At 42.0% G+C, this 21,570-nt stretch overlaps 1 protein-coding gene across 1 annotated transcript in view; it reads left to right on the forward strand.

The window, feature by feature from the left end:
* The window catches only part of LOC138304290 (zinc-binding protein A33-like), a 28,230-nt gene extending 14,944 nt beyond the window's left edge, over window positions 1-13,286 (forward strand). The window contains exons 3-6 of the mRNA XM_069244233.1: window positions 7,426-7,659; window positions 8,067-8,089; window positions 8,950-9,080; window positions 9,948-13,286. Coding sequence (XP_069100334.1) covers window positions 7,426-7,659; window positions 8,067-8,089; window positions 8,950-9,080; window positions 9,948-10,489 — 930 coding nt within the window. The 3' untranslated portion in view covers window positions 10,490-13,286. The remainder of the gene's footprint in view (window positions 1-7,425; window positions 7,660-8,066; window positions 8,090-8,949; window positions 9,081-9,947) is intronic.
* The last annotated feature ends 8,284 nt before the right edge of the window (window positions 13,287-21,570 follow it).

Raw genomic sequence — 21,570 nt, forward strand, 5'->3', positions numbered from 1 at the left:
ACTTTGTGCATGCTGCTCCGGATCCCAAATATGGTTTGTGTTTATTGATGGTTATTGGGATAAGTCTTGTACTCTACAGTAAACCATTTAAAGCTTTTACTCCAGTTTCTATGTGGTAGATTAATGTAGTAGTAATTAGGTGTGATCTCGAATGTGAGAGGGGCTATGTGAATCCATGCATTGGTTGGAGGCATTAATAGATGATCTACAGGAGATTAGGCATTGGTAGGTTTCAGAGGTAGGACTTTTAAAGGAGAAGTTATGATCTTTGAAATGAGATGTGGACAATTTGCAGATATACAATAAGAAAGATTAGGGCAAGCGTGCATATGACTTTGAGTAGGCTGCACTTAGAGAGTGGAGGCATGCAGAGGATGGAAAGGAAGGAGACAGGCTTTTGATTTTTTTTCTCATGTTTATTGGAGTATATTTTAATTCCACAAAGGATACACACTAGCATAAAAAAAGAAATCCAAAAGCCATAAAACAAAATACAGCAACAGTCTGAGTAAAATAAAACACTGGGTGCCTCTGATTAACAAACCATTGCAGAGTAAATAGAAAAGGAATTTTACCAATAAAAGGTCATGACCAGTCCCAGACGGCCCGAAAGTTCATCTGAAAGATAAAGGAATATCGACGATCAGAAATTATAAGTCAAGGTCAGTTCTCATTAAGGCATTTTAGGAATATTTTGGGTGCTTTCTGAGACAGCATGCAAAACTATCGAAGGAAACAACATTATTTGAATGTGTTTCCATACCACTGTACACCATGAGAATCCCAACTTGCACACACCACCATCACCCACTGGATGAATACAGTTTAATTATGGTTTCTTTTTCACATAAAATCTGATGGAAGGAAACCACAAAATCAGGAATGTTGTATTTTAAATGTTTGTGCTAGCAATGGTCCTCCCATATTCTCTGAATATCAGTAAGGAATAAAGGAGAACAGAATGTGTTTCAGTGAATTTGTGTAAGGTAATGCTTTTCAGGGCGGGTAGCACAGAGGTGTCTCCAATTTGGAGTACACAAAACATAGGCACAATGAAGTGTGAGATTTTACACCTGCCCGTCTTTCAGCCTTCCTGCAGCAGTAATCAGACTGACAAAAGGAACAGTCCTGCCTAGAAACTTCCTCACCCGAGCAATAGAAACTGCATTCCCACCCCTCACATTTCCCATCTACCAAACATGCAGTGCCCAAGGAGAACAGGCAATCAGCAGTCCTTCCCTAACAAGGGTTGCATTCGATTTCCAAAGAAAGCTGACGGAGATTACAGTCCGACTTTGTTGGAAAGGAGCGGATGAACTTCAGCACTTTACTTACTTCAAGTGTGCTTCATGTATCGACAGGAGAACACACATCTGATGTGGAACGATTGACTGGATCGTCGTTGACACAAGCAGTATGCAAGTGTATGAAGGTTACCTAATTGTTTAGGAACCTTTGTTCTTTGGCCGTGGAGGCACTTGTGGAATTGTTAGTCTTGTGAGAATTGATTGTTCCATTATAGCCTGTCTGGTTTCATACTGACCTTCTAAAATGTTGTTGATGTGCCCCTGAAGTAGAGGATACATCATTGAAATACTCCTTATTGGTTCTGTCCCAGATGACTTAGGGCCAGATGTACCAAAGGATTTTCCTCATTCTGTGTCTGTGGGAAAAAACTTTCGTACATATGGCCCTTGGTTCCCAAGAGACCCTTTTACTCACACAAGGTTGAAACTTTGGCATTCACTCTTCCTTGGATCCTAGCTTGAGTGTGATCTACAGGTTTGTTTTATTGTTTAAGCACATGTATACCAAAAATAATGTACTGACCAGGGATAATACACGTTGTCTTATGTATAGGTTTTACATATTCAGGCTCTCACTTGAACACTGCATAGTCTGCACTTTTGTTATTAAGTTGTACTGAATATTGCATATTATAGACTAGCAACTTAAACCCTTTCAACCTGAATGTTGTTCTTTATGTGCAATTCAAGTAAGGACAGACTACCTGGTTGTTGAATGAATACATTTAGTGGTGGTCTCCCCAAATACTTTGAAGGGGTTTCCTATATGTTAAAAGGGACGCACAGCACACTTTGTATATATACCTAGAAGCAGTTTAAGGCATGGTAGGTAAATAGGTTGTGACCCATTTAACTCCCTGGATTTTTGCTTTTTGGACAACCAGGTTTTTGGACTTTTGCAGTGAGTGAGTCTCACTTACTGAGTCTCAATCACTGTAAGCTATGTTAAAATGGATTGGGAGTGGTAACCACCAGTGCCTGCCTTTTAAAAGGAGATCCGCTGCTGTGCAGCTGAGGTAAGAGGCTCTGGGTTGGATGCACATGAACAGATGCACACATGCATGTGCATACATGTATGAACTGAGCGAGTGGGATTGCCATCTAGGTTGCAAACAGGTAGCCTGTTGCAGAAGGTACCCTTCATGGATTGGTGATGACCTGTGCAGGCCCAATAAAATGAGGGGGCACTCATAGTGTAAGTCTTTGTTGCTTAACTGAAAAGTGTGTGTGCTTCACTGTGTTGTACATTATCGGTGAAATCTGCACGAAAGTACAGTTCTGCAATAGTTAGGCCTACAGACCAAGGTGACCCACAAATCTTATGGTACACAAGTAACACAAGTGTAGTTTTAATGTTAATTTTGCCAAGTCTCCTTAGCTCCTAATTAGAGTTTGAGTTTTGTTCACCGCGCTGGGCCAAGTTAACAGTGAATCATCACATGTAGTAAGGGATGTCATTGTAAGACTGTACTATACTTAACTGGTTTTAATCATGCCACATTGGTTTATTGTAATATAATACTGCTTTTAACATTGTGCCCTGACAAAGCCATTAGGCCTGACATTTTATAATTACACCCATTTACTTTGTACCTAGTCAATTTTGGAGGTATTATGGTTTTAGGGTTCAGGACTTCCTATGGGTGTGAGCTATTAGAGTGTCACCCTAGGTATTTATACTTGCCAACTTATATGTATTTGCAATTTAGTGCATAGCATTAGTACTGTATACATAATAGTATACTTTTTTAAATAAGTAAAAGCACTGATTGGGTGTTATTGGTTGTCTGCCTGCGGACCTGAGTACTAGCCCACAACACCTCCCCTGATTTGGCCGTGGACTGCTCTGCCTTTCTAGCCCGAGAGAGTTAAGTGCTACAGCAAGCTATTTGGTTCTCAGTATACGGAACGTTGCAGACATATTACTCTTGAAGAATTCACCTCCTTCCCAACTAATAACATACTTTCTTATATGCATTACTCAGGGTGAGTCAGTGAGGGCCTTTGGGTCGATATTGAAAGCTCTAACCCCAACTCTCCCACTCTAGGAGACACCTATATTAACAGGCCAATGAGACCTCTGAACTAGGATCCTGTCCTGCTTCCATTTTTTTTTGCTCCTGAAAATAGGGGCTTCCACACTTAGTATGCCACAGCTTTGAGATTGGATACATCAAACAGATAAATGAACATATCTTCCCACTTACTGTCCATCTCCTGACATAGAAGGCACTGTGTCACTTTTGATTCCGGGTCACTCCAGCCTTCAAAGTGGTATGGAACCAGGATTCCCTAAGGGGAATACTGCCAGAGTATAGGCAAATGGCCTACTATTAGGCTTCCAACTGAGAACTGTCTCGGACTTGTGGGGTCTCTCTCAGAAGCCCCTCCCCAGAGGAGTCTGTCCATGTGGGTGTGAAGCGTCACATATGTGCATTCGTCCACTGCCCAATCATAATCCAACACCATGCTTACTAACAGTCAACTCCTGGCCATGCATTCCATTAAACTACCAAGCTGCCGGTCCATTGGTATGGAAACCCTACAGTTATCCCACATTCCATGAGGCTGTGTGTATCTCTTTTCTCTGAGGTAGCCACCTAAAACATGCACTCAGGTCACATAGCCTCTTACCAATCCAAGTAGTACTTGTGATCCAGTCACTGTACTCCTGATCTGGTCACTTTACACATTAGAAGACTCACCTTGTTGGGAGAGACCACTGCATTTTCAACCTTCCCCCTCGGAAGCCGCTTTACTTTATACAAAAAGGAACAAAGTGAGTGTGTACTGTGCATGATGACCTGAAAGGCAAGGGTGCAAGTGAGTGTCCTGTGTATGTGAGAGGCAGGATTGGACCTCCTACGTGATGGACATCTACACACTGCTAAGATGAGATCCGTTCCCCACTGTCATGTACACTAGGATGACGTTGTCAGATAACGATTACTTTCCAACTTTTGCGAATGTAATGATTTGTATAGTTTAAAGAAGCTATTTGGTCTCTTATGTTTTTGTGTAATTTTTTTTGTGCTTTGATATGTAGAGCCCTTGCACTTTACTGAGTTCAAGAAATACTACTAACAGAATGGATAATTTAAAATCTGAAATCAATGGAACAGTATTAACAGGAAGAGTGTGACAGATTTACAGTTAAAACATGCATTGACAAAGCGAGTAGGTTTGACTTTTGTATAGTGCTCGACACAGAGGAACAAAACATACAGGGTAAGCTACACGGAGAAACACATTTACAGAAACCTAGTTCGCAGAGACTGACAGAAATGCAGACTCCCATGCACAGATGCCTGCAAACCTGCAGACACTCAAGCGTACAAAAAAGCTTTAAAAACATCAAAGAAGCATAAGATCGTCAACATCAGAGGTGTATAGGGTGATATGCAGCAGAGGAGCATGAATCCCCAGATCAGCTTGTACCTGCTTTGTAAAATAATATGACCTAAATGTAATAATATGCCACGTACACTAAGCTTATCAGCAGCTGATCAGGGCATATTGCAATGAAATTTAAGTTTATATGTAATGTTACTTTCCATTATGTGTCCCATCATCAGCAAACATGGAAAAACGAATCCCCACTTTTGCCTGTAAATCATTTATAAATTAGGTGCAAAGCTTTGGGCGTAAGGGAGAACTTTGTGGGACTCCGCTATGTCTCTCATGACAGTCAAATGCCTTTGTAATATATTGGGTGATTATTACGAGTGGTGAAGAGTTTTCACCCAAATTGAGATGTGTTGTGTTATTAAAAGGGACAAGGGCACGTCATGTGAGAAAAACCTGTGTTAATCAGTGCACACAAATGCATAATGGTGTGGTAATATCAAAGTAATTAACATATCATGCAGTATGGGTAAATCAGAATGTAGTGTTACTGCTTCGGGTTTCTCTAACACTTCATAATGTGTGTCTGAGTATGAAATATTTGAGGAAAGACCGAATCTAGTACTCTTTCTGATATTGTGGATCCAGTTCTTTTTACCTCAAAAATCACGGTAATATTGTTTGTACTTCACACTCGCACTTTACATTTTGAAATGAACACCTGACTCTAGAATCATATCTTTGGTGACTGTGACCAGCTGATATTAATAGCGAATTAAACTCTAAAGAACGATGTGACTACAAATGAAACATCTGTTCTAGCTCTCTTACATAATTATTATCCCTCAATAAAGCCCAAGGGCTATAGAGCCAGAGTGAAACCCGTCAGCCGACTTCAGCACAAATTCTAATTGACAAGTACAAAAATAATTAATGTGATTATTAGATCAAAGGGAGCTGGGTTCACAGAATTAGACAGAGTACTTCAAATTGTTCATATTGTTTAACTAAGTCAGTGGGGAGGCATGTGCTAGAGAAAAATGTGAAAATAACCCGACCATATAAAACTACTCTACCGTGCATTTCCACCACTAAATTGCTTTGCTCAAGATCTCTGATTTTCAAGCACAGTATATACAGGGAGTGCAGAATTATTAGGCAAATGAGTATTTTGACCACATCATCCTCTTTATGCATGTTGTCTTACTCCAAGCTGTATAGGCTCGAAAGCCTACTACCAATTAAGCATGTTAGGTGATGTGCATCTCTGTAATGAGAAGGGGTGTGGTCTAATGACATCAACACCCTATATCAGGTGTGCATAATTATTAGGCAACTTCCTTTCCTTTGGCAAAATGGGTCAAAAGAAGGACTTGACAGGCTCCGAAAAGTCAAAAATAGTGAGATATCTTGCAGAAGGATGCAGCACTCTTAAAATTGCAAAGCTTCTGAAGCGTGATCATCGAACAATCAAGCGTTTCATTCAAAATAGTCAACAGGGTCGCAAGAAGCGTGTGGAAAAACCAAGGCGCAAAATAACTGCCCATGAACTGAGAAAAGTCAAGCGTGCAGCTGCCACGATGCCACTTGCCACCAGTTTGGCCATATTTCAGAGCGGCAACATCACTGGAGTGCCCAAAAGCACAAGGTGTGCAATACTCAGAGACATGGCCAAGGTAAGAAAGGCTGAAAGACGACCACCACTGAACAAGACACACAAGCTGAAACGTCAAGACTGGGCCAAGAAATATCTCAAGACTGATTTTTCTAAGGTTTTATGGACTGATGAAATGAGAGTGAGTCTTGATGGGCCAGATGGATGGGCCCGTGGCTGGATTGGTAAAGGGCAGAGAGCTCCAGTCTGACTCAGACGCCAGCAAGGTGGAGGTGGAGTACTGGTTTGGGCTGGTATCATCAAAGATGAGCTTGTGGGGCCTTTTCGGGTTGAGGATGGAGTCAAGCTCAACTCCCAGTCCTACTGCCAGTTCCTGGAAGACACCTTCTTCAAGCAGTGGTACAGGAAGAAGTCTGCATCCTTCAAGAAAAACATGATTTTCATGCAGGACAATGCTCCATCACACGCGTCCAAGTACTCCACAGCGTGGCTGGCAAGAAAGGGTATAAAAGAAGGAAATCTAATGACATGGCCTCCTTGTTCACCTGATCTGAACCCCATTGAGAACCTGTGGTCCATCATCAAATGTGAGATTTACAAGGAGGGAAAACAGTACACCTCTCTGAACAGTGTCTGGGAGGCTGTGGTTGCTGCTGCACGCAATGTTGATGGTGAACAGATCAAAACACTGACAGAATCCATGGGTGGCAGGCTTTTGAGTGTCTTTGCAAAGAAAGGTGGCTATATTGGTCACTGATTTGTTTTTGTTTTGTTTTTGAATGTCAGAAATGTATATTTGTGAATGTTGAGATGTTATATTGGTTTCACTGGTAATAATAAATAATTGAAATGGGTATTTTTTTTTTTTTTGGTAAGTTGCCTAATAATTATGCACAGTAATAGTCACCTGCACACACAGATATCCCCCTAACATAGCTAAAACTAAAAACAAACTAAAAACTACTTCCAAAAATATTCAGCTTTGATATTAATGAGTTTTTTGGGTTCATTGAGAACATGGTTGTTGTTCAATAATAAAATGAATCCTCCAAAATACAACTTGCCTAATAATTCTGCACTCCCTGTATAGTATGAAGCATATTTCATTGGTACGGTTATGAAGCCTTCTCACCCATCATTACCTCTTCCTTAACACAGGCCCAGTACCTCGTCCTGGAGGAGTACATCCGCCAGGAGTTTGCCGTGCTGTATCGTTGGCTCCGGGAGCGGGAGCTGTCCATGATCAGGGAATTGAAAAGAGAGGAGGAGCTGCTGCTTGAGGTTCTTAGTTGTAATGACAGGATCTTGGAGGAGGGAATTCAGGCAGCAGAGGAGAAGGCTGAACAGATCCGCTACCGTCTCGAGAAAGAGGAGCCCACTGACTTCCTCAGGGTTAGTAGAACCTCCAGATGGCATTATAGAAAAAAACGGGAGCTACTCTGAACTCCCTGTGTGCTCACTCCATTAGTCAAGAAGCCTTTAGGCTATCTGGTTAGCAGAGCTGTGCTATACAAAGTCTTCATTCATGTCTTCATTCGTATTAGAGTTGAGCTAGGATGTGGATGGGCCATGCGTGGGTTTCAGGACTGATGAGTATAGCTGTGCTATGAGATGGCAGGAAGTGAGCCCTGTGAGCAGGGATTGGCAGTTTCAAGCCACAAAACTGACCCCTCGGCTGCACATTTGCTTTATCTCACATGTAGAATTCCAGGTTACTGGGAGGTGCACATTTCGGACGAGAGCTGATGTAATTGATCTCTCAAGGCAGTCAGTTACTTATGTTCTGCTCTTTCTTACAGGACATGAACACCTTCATTACCAAGTAAGTGCCACTTTTCTCTTCTTGTGCACCTCGATCTGCTGAATATTCGCAATGCAAGAGTGACCAACAGAGGGAGATGAGTTTAGCAAAGGAAGCAGATTCTAGAGTGTATGAAAGTGCACGCAATAGGAGGAGGGTGATGGAAAGTGACAAGAATGAAGCGTCAGAAAATATGGAAGGAGTGGCAAATGAAAAGTCACACAATTGAGGTGGTAAGAAACAGTTGATAGAACTAGAAACATATTGAAAGGAAGATGAGATGGTGAGGGAGGAAGAGGAAAAAGAACATGGTAGAAATGAACAATGGGACAAAGAGAGGTTATGCAGAAGCAGGAAGGTTTGTGAAAGGAAGAGGACTATTGACAGGGGAGGTGTACAACATCTCAAAAGGAACATGTTGAAGAATAAGTAGTGATGGAGGAAAATAAATAGGAAAGTGAAAGAGAACTGTAGTGGGGAAAGGAGAAGGGGGGGACTTTTATTTAGTGATGAGAGGGGTAAAGGTGGAGAAAGCAGATTCAAAGAGCCAGCTGTCTCAGATATATACCCTGGGATGAGGACAAAGTACCTCTGTTATGGGCCAGTGGTGGGGAAGTTTGAGACTCCATTGAAAAATATAAGTCAAGTCTTAAAGTAAGTGCTATAGACTGTGCTGGAGTAAAGAGGCTTAAATGTGGAAGTGCCTCATGATGAAAGAGTTTCACATTGAACCTTATGGATGCAAGATGTGAAGAATGTAAATGGCTCTGATCTTTGTTGTACAAGACCTTGATGATGTGTACCCCAGCTTTGATGGAGCGGTGTTTAGTCACAGCTTGGTATATCTTATTCAGCAATGGTGACTGGCATTTGCTTGGCAGGTTCTGCAGTGAGGATAGCAAAGATCCAACTCCTGATGTCAGTGTGGCTACAGGTCAGCTCTGCCTGGGACGTTTCAGAGGCCCGATCCAGTATGCCGTGTGGAAGGAGATGAAGAACACTGTGCAGCCAGGTGAGTGTCACGTCTGAGAGGAATGTGTCCACTCGTCAAGGTATTCTATTTTAATCCACATGGTCTACTTTATGCCTGTCTGCCTGAGATCTGTCAATGTCACAGTATACCTATTCTGAAACACATGAGAATTCAAATTTAGCACGGTCCATATAGTTGGGAACCCATATTCGAAAAACTTATAAAACCAAGCCTCCTAATACATAGCCGATCTGGAGTTATTGGTAGGTGTGTACCAGAGTTCAAATACAGTTTTGGCTCCACTTTTATGTAGGAGAAAACAGTTTCCACAATTACATTCTGTGCATATGCAGAACAGTGATAGATGGGTTTTGTTTTCGACAAAGTGATAAAAAACGGCAGTCACTCAGAAAGAATTCCTAGGGAAACATTTGGGGTTTCCTGTTTTTCACAAAGAAAAATATTTTGAGCACAACAATGAACGTTTCTGATGTGTACTTTGAGATTATTGAAATAATGTGGGGTAAAAGAAATATGTGAATTGTTAGTTACAAGGTTAGAAAATGTTTTTCAGTTTCAAAAAGTCGCAGGCTTTAATTACAAGAGTAAGAGATCAAAATATATGTGTAGTAAAAGACGTTTTGAGGTAAAAACGGATTTCTGATTTGAATAATTATTGGCTTTTGTTTGTGCATTTCCTTTCCCATTGATTTGCAACCTGCTTATCTAGAAACCAGAGGTGAATGCTTGCACTACTGCTTGATGAGTATTTACATCAATTCATATATTCTGACCTCAATGAGTGGTGGCTTCGGGTACTATTTTCTGACCTAAGTGGCTCTGACCCTGCTCACTAAACACTTTGAGATCTATTTAATTGACTAAGTATTTGTGTTTCATTTCTAGTTCCGTCACCAGTGACATTTGATCCTAAGACCTCTCACCCCAGGCTCATCCTCTCCAAAGACTTGACCAGCATGATCGTGGGGGACCCTGAGGAAGAGGTGCAGGAGCATCCACTGCGCTTCAGCAAAAGTGGCTGTGTTCTCGGCTCCACGGGCATCTCCTCTGGAAGGCACTACTGGGAGGTGGCGGTGGCCAACAAGACCAGCTGGGATATTGGCGTGGCCAAGGTCTCTGTTGACAGGAAGAAGATCATCAAACTGAAGCCTGAAAATGGCTACTGGGCAATCTGGTTGCGAAACGGGCATGAATACAAGGCTCTAGACACCCCCTCCAAGTGCCTTAGCCTAAAGGGGCAACCCCAGAAGATTGGGGTGTATCTGGACTACGAAGCCGGGCAGGTTTCCTTTTACAATGCCGACGACATGTTTCATATATATACCTTCAAGGACACCTTCTCTGAAGTCCTCTATCCCATGTTTGGTCCAGGTGTCAACGATGGGACATACACTGAGCCAGTCCAAATCCTCCATCTGAAACTGTAGTCCTGCTGTCAAAGTACATATAGTCTGTTCTGCAGTAGTCTAGGGAGATGGACATGCATAACATCTGAGACTATATTATTATAAAATATAGCACAGATTATCGTCTTACATCAAACTGATGCGAATCCTTGACCATAAACCACAGCAAGATTGGCCAAACAGCTCTGCACAGGAAGGGTTATGGACTGAATAAACAGAATAAACAAACACTGAGCCCGTATCACAACACCATCCTAGGCCACAGCCCGCTGTCTAGAGTGGACTGCTTGGGAAGAGATGAACAAATACAGTGATCCAATGAGACTAGCCCTGCCACCCAGATAGCTGTGGACAAGAAAGGCTGGGGAGGAAACATACTTGTGCCTATGAGAATTCCTTCACAGTAGATCATTCTAGAAGGTTAGCCCTCTAGTTAGATCAGTTCCTGAAAGGTGTCAAATAATATGTAGCAAATGCTTGTGAGACTATTGCTGAGAAATGCTCAGTACCAATGAGAATCTTCACCACAGACCTCAGCCCTGCTGTCTAGTCAGTTCTGCACAGGAAGGACAGATATGAAAGCATACAAAAAGGACTGTTAAATTTAGCCTGATTTTAATGAAATCTACAATTAATATTTCAGCAGAATTTACCACGTGATGAAATTCAGTGGGGTTTATTTGCATTTTTTTAGTCCAAAATAAGAAGCAAACAGAATTTTACTAGACAGTGCCCAACGAGTCTAGCATGAATTCAAAGGGCTAGTGGAAGTCCCCCACCCTGAATCAAAGACCTACTAATGGTGGATGAAGAACCTCAGTTAACAAAATGATTGGAGCACACAGATATTCAAGGACTAAACTGATACAGTTCACGCAAGGCAGCTGAAGAACTAAGTCAATCATTATATGTTTATTTCCGTTTAAAGATAAATAGAAGTATTACAGCACAAACACACCTCACAAAGAATTACAAACATCGCGATTCTAAAATTAGCATATCCATACTGATGAGACGTGAGATAAAACCACATTTTATATGAAGGACTGATCACTTCCCAAGCCATGTTATTTCTCTGTCTAACAGATGAAGTAAAGAACCTCCCCATTGCACTTAAAATCAGTATAACCGGTAACATGTTTAAATACAAAAACTGTGACCCACAAACCGCAATACTCAATGTGAATCCCCGATTACAACATTTTCCCCAGAGGTGACAATACTTTCTTGTTTGCACTAATATTTTAAGGTATTTTGAACATTATTTTACGATGCAATTATGTTGCTTTTAACTATAGAGAACATATTATTAATTTAAATTAAAATGTATTTTTCATGCAATGAATGCCTTCTCAACACACCATTGTAAATATAAACCACAACAGTAAAATGGGCGACTTTATGCTCACGAGTGGCATCCAATAAAACTCTGTTGCTTAGAAGTTTGAATCTCAGCAAGATTACCTTAGCCTCCCGTTGCTCCATGAATGATAAATATATTGTTATTATAGTCGGTGATATATCACCTTTTAATCCGTTCATTATTAGAAGCTGAAGAAGGGTGATGCAGGGGTCCGCAAAGAAAAGTCTGATTGCCACAGAAAACTAGTAGAGGGCGCGGAGAGCTGGATTGATGTGGTACCTTGGCTGCAGTTGAAGAAGTCTTGCTGCAATGTCTTATATATCTATTGACCTCAGAGCTCGAGATAAGGTTTTGGGGTAGACATATTTCGCTTCCTCTTTTGGAAGCAGGAAGTAAAATGATTTCTTAGGAAGGAAAAACATATCATTCCTTATGTAAATAATTCTAAGAAAAAAATATAAATAATTTGAAATTCTGGGTCGTTTGTGCTATAACCATTTTGTCTTTTTTTAGGAAGTTTTATTAAGTATCCAGTTACCAAAAAAAAGTATCCTGGTGCTTAACGTTAAGCAACATCCCGAATTTGACCAAAAGCTAAATATCAGATCAAAACAAGTTGTCAATCACTTTATCTTTAGGAAGGCCTTAACAGTGAAGCGCACCCAGAGCAACAAGGAGTTTCACAGTTTGATTGCACGATAAGCTAAAGAGCGGCCACAAGGTCACAATGAATTTTGGGCACAGCCAAAAGCCCTCTTATGGCAGATCTCAAAGACTGAGCAGGAAGATAAGTGATGATTAAATTATGATTGAAATCGAGCTTCTACAATACCCAGCCCTATGTGTTATACGTATGGCAAATGCGCAGAGTGTAAATGAAACTCTTTCCACAATTGAAAGCCAGTGAAGACACCTACAAAACACAAAAAACATGAAACATCTGCAGTTTGTTAGGTTGGTATTTAGGAACAGATAGCGTGCAATACAGTAGTCCTGAGGTGAGCCAAAATCATACAAATCACTCTGAAATGCATCTTTAATGGAAGTAAAAGAGGAACTTTGCTGAAAAGCTTAAGTTGAGAAAACAACTGTCAGACAATTTGGCTATTTGAACGAAGCAAGAAAGTTGATTGTCGAAGACAAATCCAAAGTTACACACAGAAGATACAAGGGAAGAAACATTCCCTAAAGAGGGCACTATTCTTTGGACCAGAAGGAAGTTTTCTCGGTGTCTAATGTAAATGAATTCCTATTCTCCCGAGATGCACAGGAGTGAAACATGATTTTAAATTCTTTTACGCTTGATGAGAATTTGCATCTAATTTGACAATTAACTGTGTCATTATTATATGTGAAATGTGAATATAAAACAAGTATAGGGCTTAAGCCCTACCCCTGTGGAACACCAGAAGAAAGCTTGCGAGAATAAGTAAATAAAGGTGTGGAAAAATGCTAGTACTCATTCAGGTACACAAGATTGAACGCAACCATATGATTCATCACAGACGCGTGCTCAATCACCATATCCATTAGGACTGTGTGTCAAAAGCTGTGGACAAATCATTCAGGACTATTGCACCTATGTCCATCTCACATCCAGCGCTGTCCAGAGATAATTCATCACTGCCACAAGAACCATTTCTGACTTTGAAAATACACAACGAAAATATATTATTTTCATTTTCAACAGCCCCTCTTCAGATTAGGCAGCAACAGCATGAGAGTGCCTCCTGTGGTCACATCATGACAGATGCAACTGATATGTACATATTTCTAGGATACTCTAGAAGTCTTGCCAGACAAGTGTGTATCCATTACTCCCTTTTGTGTCTTACTGAGAGTATTTGCCTGAAAGTAAAGTAGCCAAAGACACTACTTATCATGAAGAAGATATTCAGTTCTGACAAAGCATGAGCATTTATTTGCTTATTTAAAAAATAAAAGCACAGGGCAATGGTCGCCTAAGCTTCACGGGCAAGTAAAGATGAGGGGAAGTGCTTTGGAAATTCTCAGACAATATAAACAGATTCTGACAACTGTGTTGCTTTGTGGTGGAGGTTGGAGTCCAAGGTGATTTCAACGGTTTACACTGAAGGTGCACGTAAGGATGGATAGCCCAGCTCCCTGGGCCATCAGTCTTTTGCATCGTATTGGTCGACAGACAACAACTTCTGTGCTTCTGGCATTTAGTTTCAGGTGGTTGCTTGTCTTTGGGTCATGGATGAAGGTGAGGTGGCACCTATGTGATTTGAATCCAGTTTCTGCTTCAAGTTCCTTTTTTTAGCAGCATCCAAGATGTTTACATAACTGGAACGGGTTAGGGCAAACAACTGAGGTACATGCTGAAAACGATTGGTGAAATCACTGACCCCTATTAAAGACCAAAGATCAGTGAATGAAGAGATTAGGTAAACTACATAGTCAAGATGAAGGGTGTGTGGCACAAGAGGAACAAGTTAATCCAGTGGAAGGTCACATTTCAAATTCCAAATCATGGAGGCATACAAGGAGGGTTGAGCGATAAATCACATTTGAAATAACAAAAATATCAAGGTGTGTGAGAACAACAGCTCCATTCCAATTCCCTTGTGGCTTGAGGTCATCCGAGGTGGTGATGATGGTAAATTATATCCCAAGCTGAGGGTAGAAGCCAAAGTGGAATGAAGCTAAGCTCGGTGTCAGCCGTATGTTCCTCAGCCTCAATGTAGATATTGAACTGTGTGAATGCTGCTCTCTCAATCCACATTCTAGTAATGTCTATTTGCAATTAGTCCGTAGTGTTTGGTTTGTGGTGATCAAGTGTGGACACCTTCAGGAGTAACTTGACACAGGATTTTCTTGTTGCCCTGGAGGTTTTTCTTATTGAAAGGTGGTTTGAGGATAATCAAGCCTCCAATGAGTTTGAGGAAGGTGACAGAAGCTTATTTTAGGCTGCTAGCAGGCATGAGTTAGCAGGTGATCTTGATTAAAGGCTGGAGGAAACAGGCGTGGAGACGTTGGAGTCAATCACGAGAGAAGGGTTGAAATGCAGTGGAAGCAGTAAGTGGTGGGGGTACAGGTGGTGTGATGTTCTTTTCGTTGGCTGGAAGGGGATTGAGATACATAGCTATTTTGAACAAAAGTGGCAAGTCTGAGTTTTGCAAAAGTGATGAGCAGAGACACATTTGACAATGCTTGCAAGTAGGTTGTTGAATTCAGACAGGCATTTGAAGATTTCCTTTCAAGGACAGTCCTAGTTAGTGAAACACTTCATATTTAAAATTGATATTATGTAGAATTTGAGTTTTGAGTGTTCAGCAGAGTGTCCTCTGTATTGACCTTGTGTTTTCAATTAGGTTTCCTGTGGTGATCCTTTGGTTTGAGCAAGGAAAGTTCCTTAGCAAACCATTTGAAGTCTTGGGGGCAACTAAGGAGCGAAAAGCACCTGTGGTCCAGTGGCTGAAGGAGGAAACTTCATCTCAAAATGAGGGAAAAGCTTACAATTGTATGGTAAATAATTCCAAGCTATATTTCATGCCGAAGCATCTCAGATTGTTGTAGTAGAAGTTCATGATGGCAGGTGTATTCTTGGCCCATAGTCTTTCTGGAAGATAGTTTGAGAGAGAGAAGAAGATTGTGTGGTGGTCAGGTCAGAGGATTAGGTAAATGAGATGTGCTTCTATAGTGTTATAGTTGAAGATCATGCCTTCTAAGCAATATCTACCAGAATATGTATCTAAATCAGAGATGTTGGTAAAGGTCAAGAGCTTTGTGAGAGGGTAGGATTGATCCAGAAGACCAAGCAAGATGTTACAATACAGAGAATGATGAGCAATGAGGATCGTGAATGCAATGAAGTCACAGAGCAAGGAAAGGCAGAGTTGGAAAGGAGAGGATTGGTCAGTTGGTAAAAAAAAGGGTCAAAATGCAGGATGTCATTGTTTTGTATGAGGAGGGATTTAACTTTCAGAATAGAAGTTGCAGTAAAAATAAGAACTGATGACATGTCCTTGTAGATTGCTGCAAGCCCTCCAGCAAGTGATATTAATTCGGTTTTTCTTAGGTTACCCCTGTAACCATGCGGGACTGCTTCATGAAAAATGATGATTTCTCTGAACCTGAAGATCCTCTCTGTTGTCCCAGAATCTTCCCTGTGCATGTGAATTTTACACACAGATGTAGTACTGATCAAGATGCAGAGGTTGGGCAAGGGTAGGTTAGGTTAGGTTTAGAAGTAGTAGATGATAGATTGTGGTCTCTCTAAGAAAGGATAATATTGGGTTGAGTGAAAGGGAGTGGGTGAAGGATATATTGTTGTGAGGGTCCTAATGGACCCACTGGAGAACAAGAACTGTCATTTTAAATTATAAAGAACATTCTGTTTCCAGTATGTCCCTGTGCAGATTAGGGTAGCATTGGCTCATATGCTTGCCCATAGCTGTTCTGTTGTTTTCTAGGGAGCATAAAACTATTTACGATAGATGATTAGAGCACTCAATAATGAAAAATTATTGAGTGCTTGACAATATATTTCCACCAGTTGATGAAGATATATAGAAGACATTTTGACAGACCTAAAAGAAGCATAGGAAGAATTTGATAATTTTCTCAAAACTGCCCACTACTTCATTACAATTTCTACACATACATATATCCAGTTGGGAAGGAGCTGCTCAAGGACCTCTATGTTAGGGCTCGTGATAAAAACAGTATTATACATAGAACTAGCGTTCACCCAAACTGCTTAAGGAAAACAACCTTGCCTGGTCTATTGATTGAACGTTTAGTGAATAAAATATGATGAAGGAAATTTTCAAATGTGAAAGGTAAATATGACTGAACAAAAATTAAATAAGACTGTACTCAGGTACCACAGGAAAGAAGGCAACATATGGAAAAGTTCATATCTGAAGATGCATAAAGAACTTAACCAAAGAAATTAGAAGACAACAGAAATCCATATTTGCTGTAGACATCAAACTCATCAGATATGTAAAATACTAAAAAAACCACTGGACTATTATTGAAAGTAATGAAATCTATCCAGAATATAACAGACCACTGCCAATACAGTGTATAAACAAAAAGAAAAATATCTGTGGCATTTTATATTCAGAGGAAATTAATGTCAAATTACAAACCATGCCATGCACACTACACATAATCAGACTATACTCTTTCTGTTAGCATTCCTGTGGACCAAACTAGTGCGCCCACAAGTTCAAGTGAAGATAAATGAAAGAAATATTTATTTTGATACTGAAAATAGTGTTTTTGCATACATCTAGTAAATGTAATTTTGTTTCCTTATTATTAAAAAATAAATCTGAGAAACAGTGATACTTAACTAATTTAAATACACCTCTTTTGTAGAGTGTGGGTGGATCTTCAGAACTACCTAGGCTTGATATAATAGTGTAGATTATGGGCCTATAATAAACTGAATTATGCCTGTCTTACTGAGGTGGCATCAGCAAATTGCATCTTCAAAGCGAGAAGTGGTGGTGGCAGAAATAGTGCTTGATGTGGAACAATCTTCTGAGAATATAGACTGGGCCTATATTTGTGAAATATAGAAGTGGATGGGGGTGGAAAATTCAAACTCTTATATGAATCACCAATTGCAAATGTCTTGAGGAACGATCTGTCTTCTTCACCTGTTATACTAATGTATGGAATTCATCAGGAGTGTCTGTTTTCATAAGGTGCTTGGCCTGCTCCCTGCCTAAGAGAGTCCTAGAGCCAAATATAATGGTTGTTTGGTGCCCCGTTTCTCCACCAGGGTGACAGAGTAAATTACTCCTTCGCCCAGACAGAGATGCTACTGACCAAATTTAGAAATGCCCACCAAGCCGCTGGTCATATTTTAAAGCTTTGGCAAGTACTGCAGTTATGGTGGTTCCTGTCAGTGCTTTTTTGCAGTTTGGTGCAGGGCTCCATCAACATGACGGGGCCTTGCACCAAACTGTTTTCTATTTATTATCAAATAGAAAGTCTCAAAGCAGGATTTTCTTTTTTTAAATTTAAAAAGATAATGCCCCCCCCCTCGTCCTGGGAGTCATCTCTCGTGGCAAGGTGGGCATTCTGTGTCTCTTTTACTGTCCCTTACCACCAGGGGTTTGCTTGGCGGTGCCGGACAGTAAAAATCTTCTATATGTCTGCCCATCCTAATTGGATGGATGGACATGTAGCCAGATCTCCAATAGCCCTTACTCCACCTGGCCATTGGAAAAGTTTGACCACAGCGGTGACTGAGTAGTCACCATCATGGCCAAACTATGGACCGCATTTAAATTAGGCAGGCGGACCACTGTATTGGCAGGGAGGGAACACCATCAACATTGTGGCAGAATTCCCTCTTTGACCAACATATAAATAAAACCCTAAATCTCTGTATGATCAATTATAGCTAGGATATCCTGTAAATTGTCCTGCTATTTGGTGGTAAAGGGAATGTCCAAGTTCAGGATCTAAAACATTAAGCTATTCTTAGCGCGCTTACACAGCTAATCAAAAAATGATAAACCATTGACCTCTTCAGTCATCTGCTGCAGTTGGGGGGGGGGGGGGGGGGAAGAGGGGTCACCTCTCCAGCTCTCAATGCTTAAAACCCATTTCTTGAAACAGATGGCCAATGTATGAGTGCAGGGAGCTAGGGCATGGGGAAACAGAGTGACCACATTTAAGAAAGGTCCTTTGTTGATGGGAGATTGCAGCATTCAGGTTGTGCCACACATCTTCCTTGAGGAGACAAGCTTATCAACCACTTTATTCCACCAAACAGTGACAGCTGGACAGCTAGGTGTGTTGAAGTATGCTGTGGCTTGGGAGGTCTCTTGTGAACAGTAGAGTACAGGCTTGTATAAAGGAGATGCGGACAGCTGGTGCTAGGTGGACTAGAGATTTAACTTCGATGCAGCCAGGACTGGGAAGCAGCTGTAAGAAGATGGCTTTCTTCTAGCATGGTTATCCTCATTTTTGGCCTGTTTGTCAGTGTGTTTTTACTGTCTCACTGGGATCCTGCTAGTCAGGACCCCAATGCTCATAGTTTGTGGCCTATATGTCAGTGTGTTTACTGTGTTGTCAGCATGCTTAACTGTGTCACTGGAGTTCTGCTAACCAGATCTCCAGTGCTTATGCTCTCTCTGTTTACCAAATTTGTCACTATAGTCTAGTGACTCCATATTCCAATTCAGATTGGCACACTGTATCCCTCTTATAAGTCTCTAGTACATGGTACCTAGGTACCCAGGGCATTGGGGTTTCAGGAGATCTTTATCGGCTGCAGCATTTCATTTGCCACCCATAAGGAGCTCCTACAAACACTCCTTCAGGACTTCTACTGCAGCCTGAGTGAAATAGTGCACACACAATTTCACAATCATTTTCACTGAACCAGGTAACTTATAAGTCACCTATATGTCTAACCTTCAGTTACTGAAGGCTAGGTGTAAAGTTACCATGTGTGAGGGCACCCTTGCACTAGCAAAGGTGCCCCTACGTTGTCCAGGAGCAATTTCCCACACTTCGTGAGTGCGGGGACACCATTATAAGCATGCACTACATATGTGTCAATACATATATGTAGCTTCACAATGGTAACTCCGAATGTGGCCATGTGAGATGTCTAAGATTGTGAAATTAAACTCCCAATCCAAATCTGGTATGGGGGGCTAGTTCCATGCACCCTGGGGGCTCCACCGTGGACTCCCAGTACTGCCAAACTACCTCTATGAGGTTTCCACTGCAGCCCCAGCTGCTGCCACCTCAGACAGGTTTCTGCCCTCCTGGGGATTGAGCAGCTCAATCCCACAAAGGCAGAACAATGCATTTCCTTTAGGAGAGGGGTGTTACACCCTCTCCCATTGGAAATAGGTGTTACATGCATGGGAGGGGTATCCTCCCAGAGCCTCTTGAAATGCTTTGAAGGGCACAAACGGTGCCATCCTTGCATAATCTAGTCTACACCTGTTCAGGGACCCCCAGTCCCTGATCTGGCATGAAACTGGACAAAGGAAAGGTGAGTAACCACTCCCCTGTCCATCACTACACCAGGGGTGGTGCCCAGAGCTCCTCCAGAGTGTCCCTTACGTTAGCCATCTAGGATTCCAAGGTGTGGGGACCCTCTGGGAGCATCTGAGTGGCCAGTGGCAGCCGGTGACGTCAGAGACCCCTCCTGATAGGTGCATACCCAAGTAGGTAATCAAGCCTCCTCTCAGGGCTATTTAGGGTCTCTCCTCTGGGTGTTTCCTCAGATTCGGTTTGCAAGATTCCTTCAGGACTCCTCTGCATCCTCTGCTTCAGCTTCTGACCATCGGATCAACCGCAGACTCCTCCAAGAACCGCTGTAACTGCAACAAAGTATCCAGAAAGGCTACTGTGACCCTCCAACTGCAGCTTCAGCCAGCAACTGCAACAGTTTCTAGGTTGTGCACGCTCTGAGGACTACCTGTCTTCATTCTGCACCAGAAGGACCGAAGGAATCTCCTGTGGAGTGACTGAGTCACTTCCCTGCTTCAGCAGGCACCTCTCTGCAACGACAACCGGTACTCTGGGACTCCTCTCTTGTCGACGAGCGTGATCCCTGGAACACAGGTGGTGGACCAAAGTGATCCTGACTGTCTAAATGTCCAGCTGTCCAAATTTACTGGAGGTAAGCGCTTGCCTCCCTGTACCAGACAGTACCCCTGTGCACAGTGTTTTCTGCAGTTCCTTTGGCTTCTGTGCACTTCTTCCAAATGTTCTTTGTGCACCGTGTAGCTCAGGTCCCCAGCACTCTATCCTGCGATGGTCAGTTCCCTGAGTTGTTCTCCGGCAGCGTGGGATCACTTTGTGTAGTGCTGCGATGGCCGCAGACTTCTGTGGATGCTGCCTGGTCTTCTGAGGGGTCTCTGAAGTGCTCAGAGCCCTCTCTGTCTCCTCAGTCAGAGTTGAGACTCCCAGGTCCCTTCTGGGCCCAGGCAGCGCCTCTGACGCAAAACGCGTTCTTGCGTGAACCAAGGCTTGTTGGCGGAATCCAGCGATGAAAACAGCCTGCATCCAACGACTCGATGTGGGACATCTCTTGCACTATGCAGGAACCCGCAGCTGTCTTCTTTGGTGCATTTCTGTACTTTTCTTCTAACCGGAGAATCCACTTTTGCACCTTCATCCAGGTTGGCAGGGGCTCCTGTTCTTCCTGGGCTCTTCTTCGACTTCTGGGCTTGGTCTCCTCTCGCCACAGGTCTTCAGATCCAGGAATGCATCGCTGGTTTCTTGCAGTCTCGCTTGGTTCTTGCATAATCCTTTACCACGACTTCTAGTGTGTTCTGAGTAAATTTGCTGTACTTTACTCCTGTTTTCCTGGGCTCTGGGTTGGGGTATACCTTTGGTGATTTCTTACACTCCCAGCACCCCTCTACACACTACACTAGGCCCATTGCAACCTATTGGGTTTTTCACTGTTTGCACTATTCTATGACTGTTTACTTACCTGATTTTGGTTACTAGTGTATATATTATTATGTATAATACTTACCTCTAGTAGGAGTATTGCCTCTAAGATATTTTTAATCTTGTGTCACTAAAATAAAGTACCTTTATTTTTGGCAACACTTAGTATTGTCTTTTATTGTGTATAAGTACTGTGTGACTATAGTGGTATTGCAAGAGCTTTGCATGTCTCCTAGTTCAGTCTTGGCTGCTCTGCTATAGCTACCCCCTAGAGAGCCTAAACTGCTAGACACTGCCTACATTTCACTTAGGTGGATCACTGGACCTG

Source organism: Pleurodeles waltl, chromosome 7 (genome assembly GCF_031143425.1).
Source record: "Pleurodeles waltl isolate 20211129_DDA chromosome 7, aPleWal1.hap1.20221129, whole genome shotgun sequence".
NCBI lineage: Eukaryota > Metazoa > Chordata > Amphibia > Caudata > Salamandridae > Pleurodeles > Pleurodeles waltl.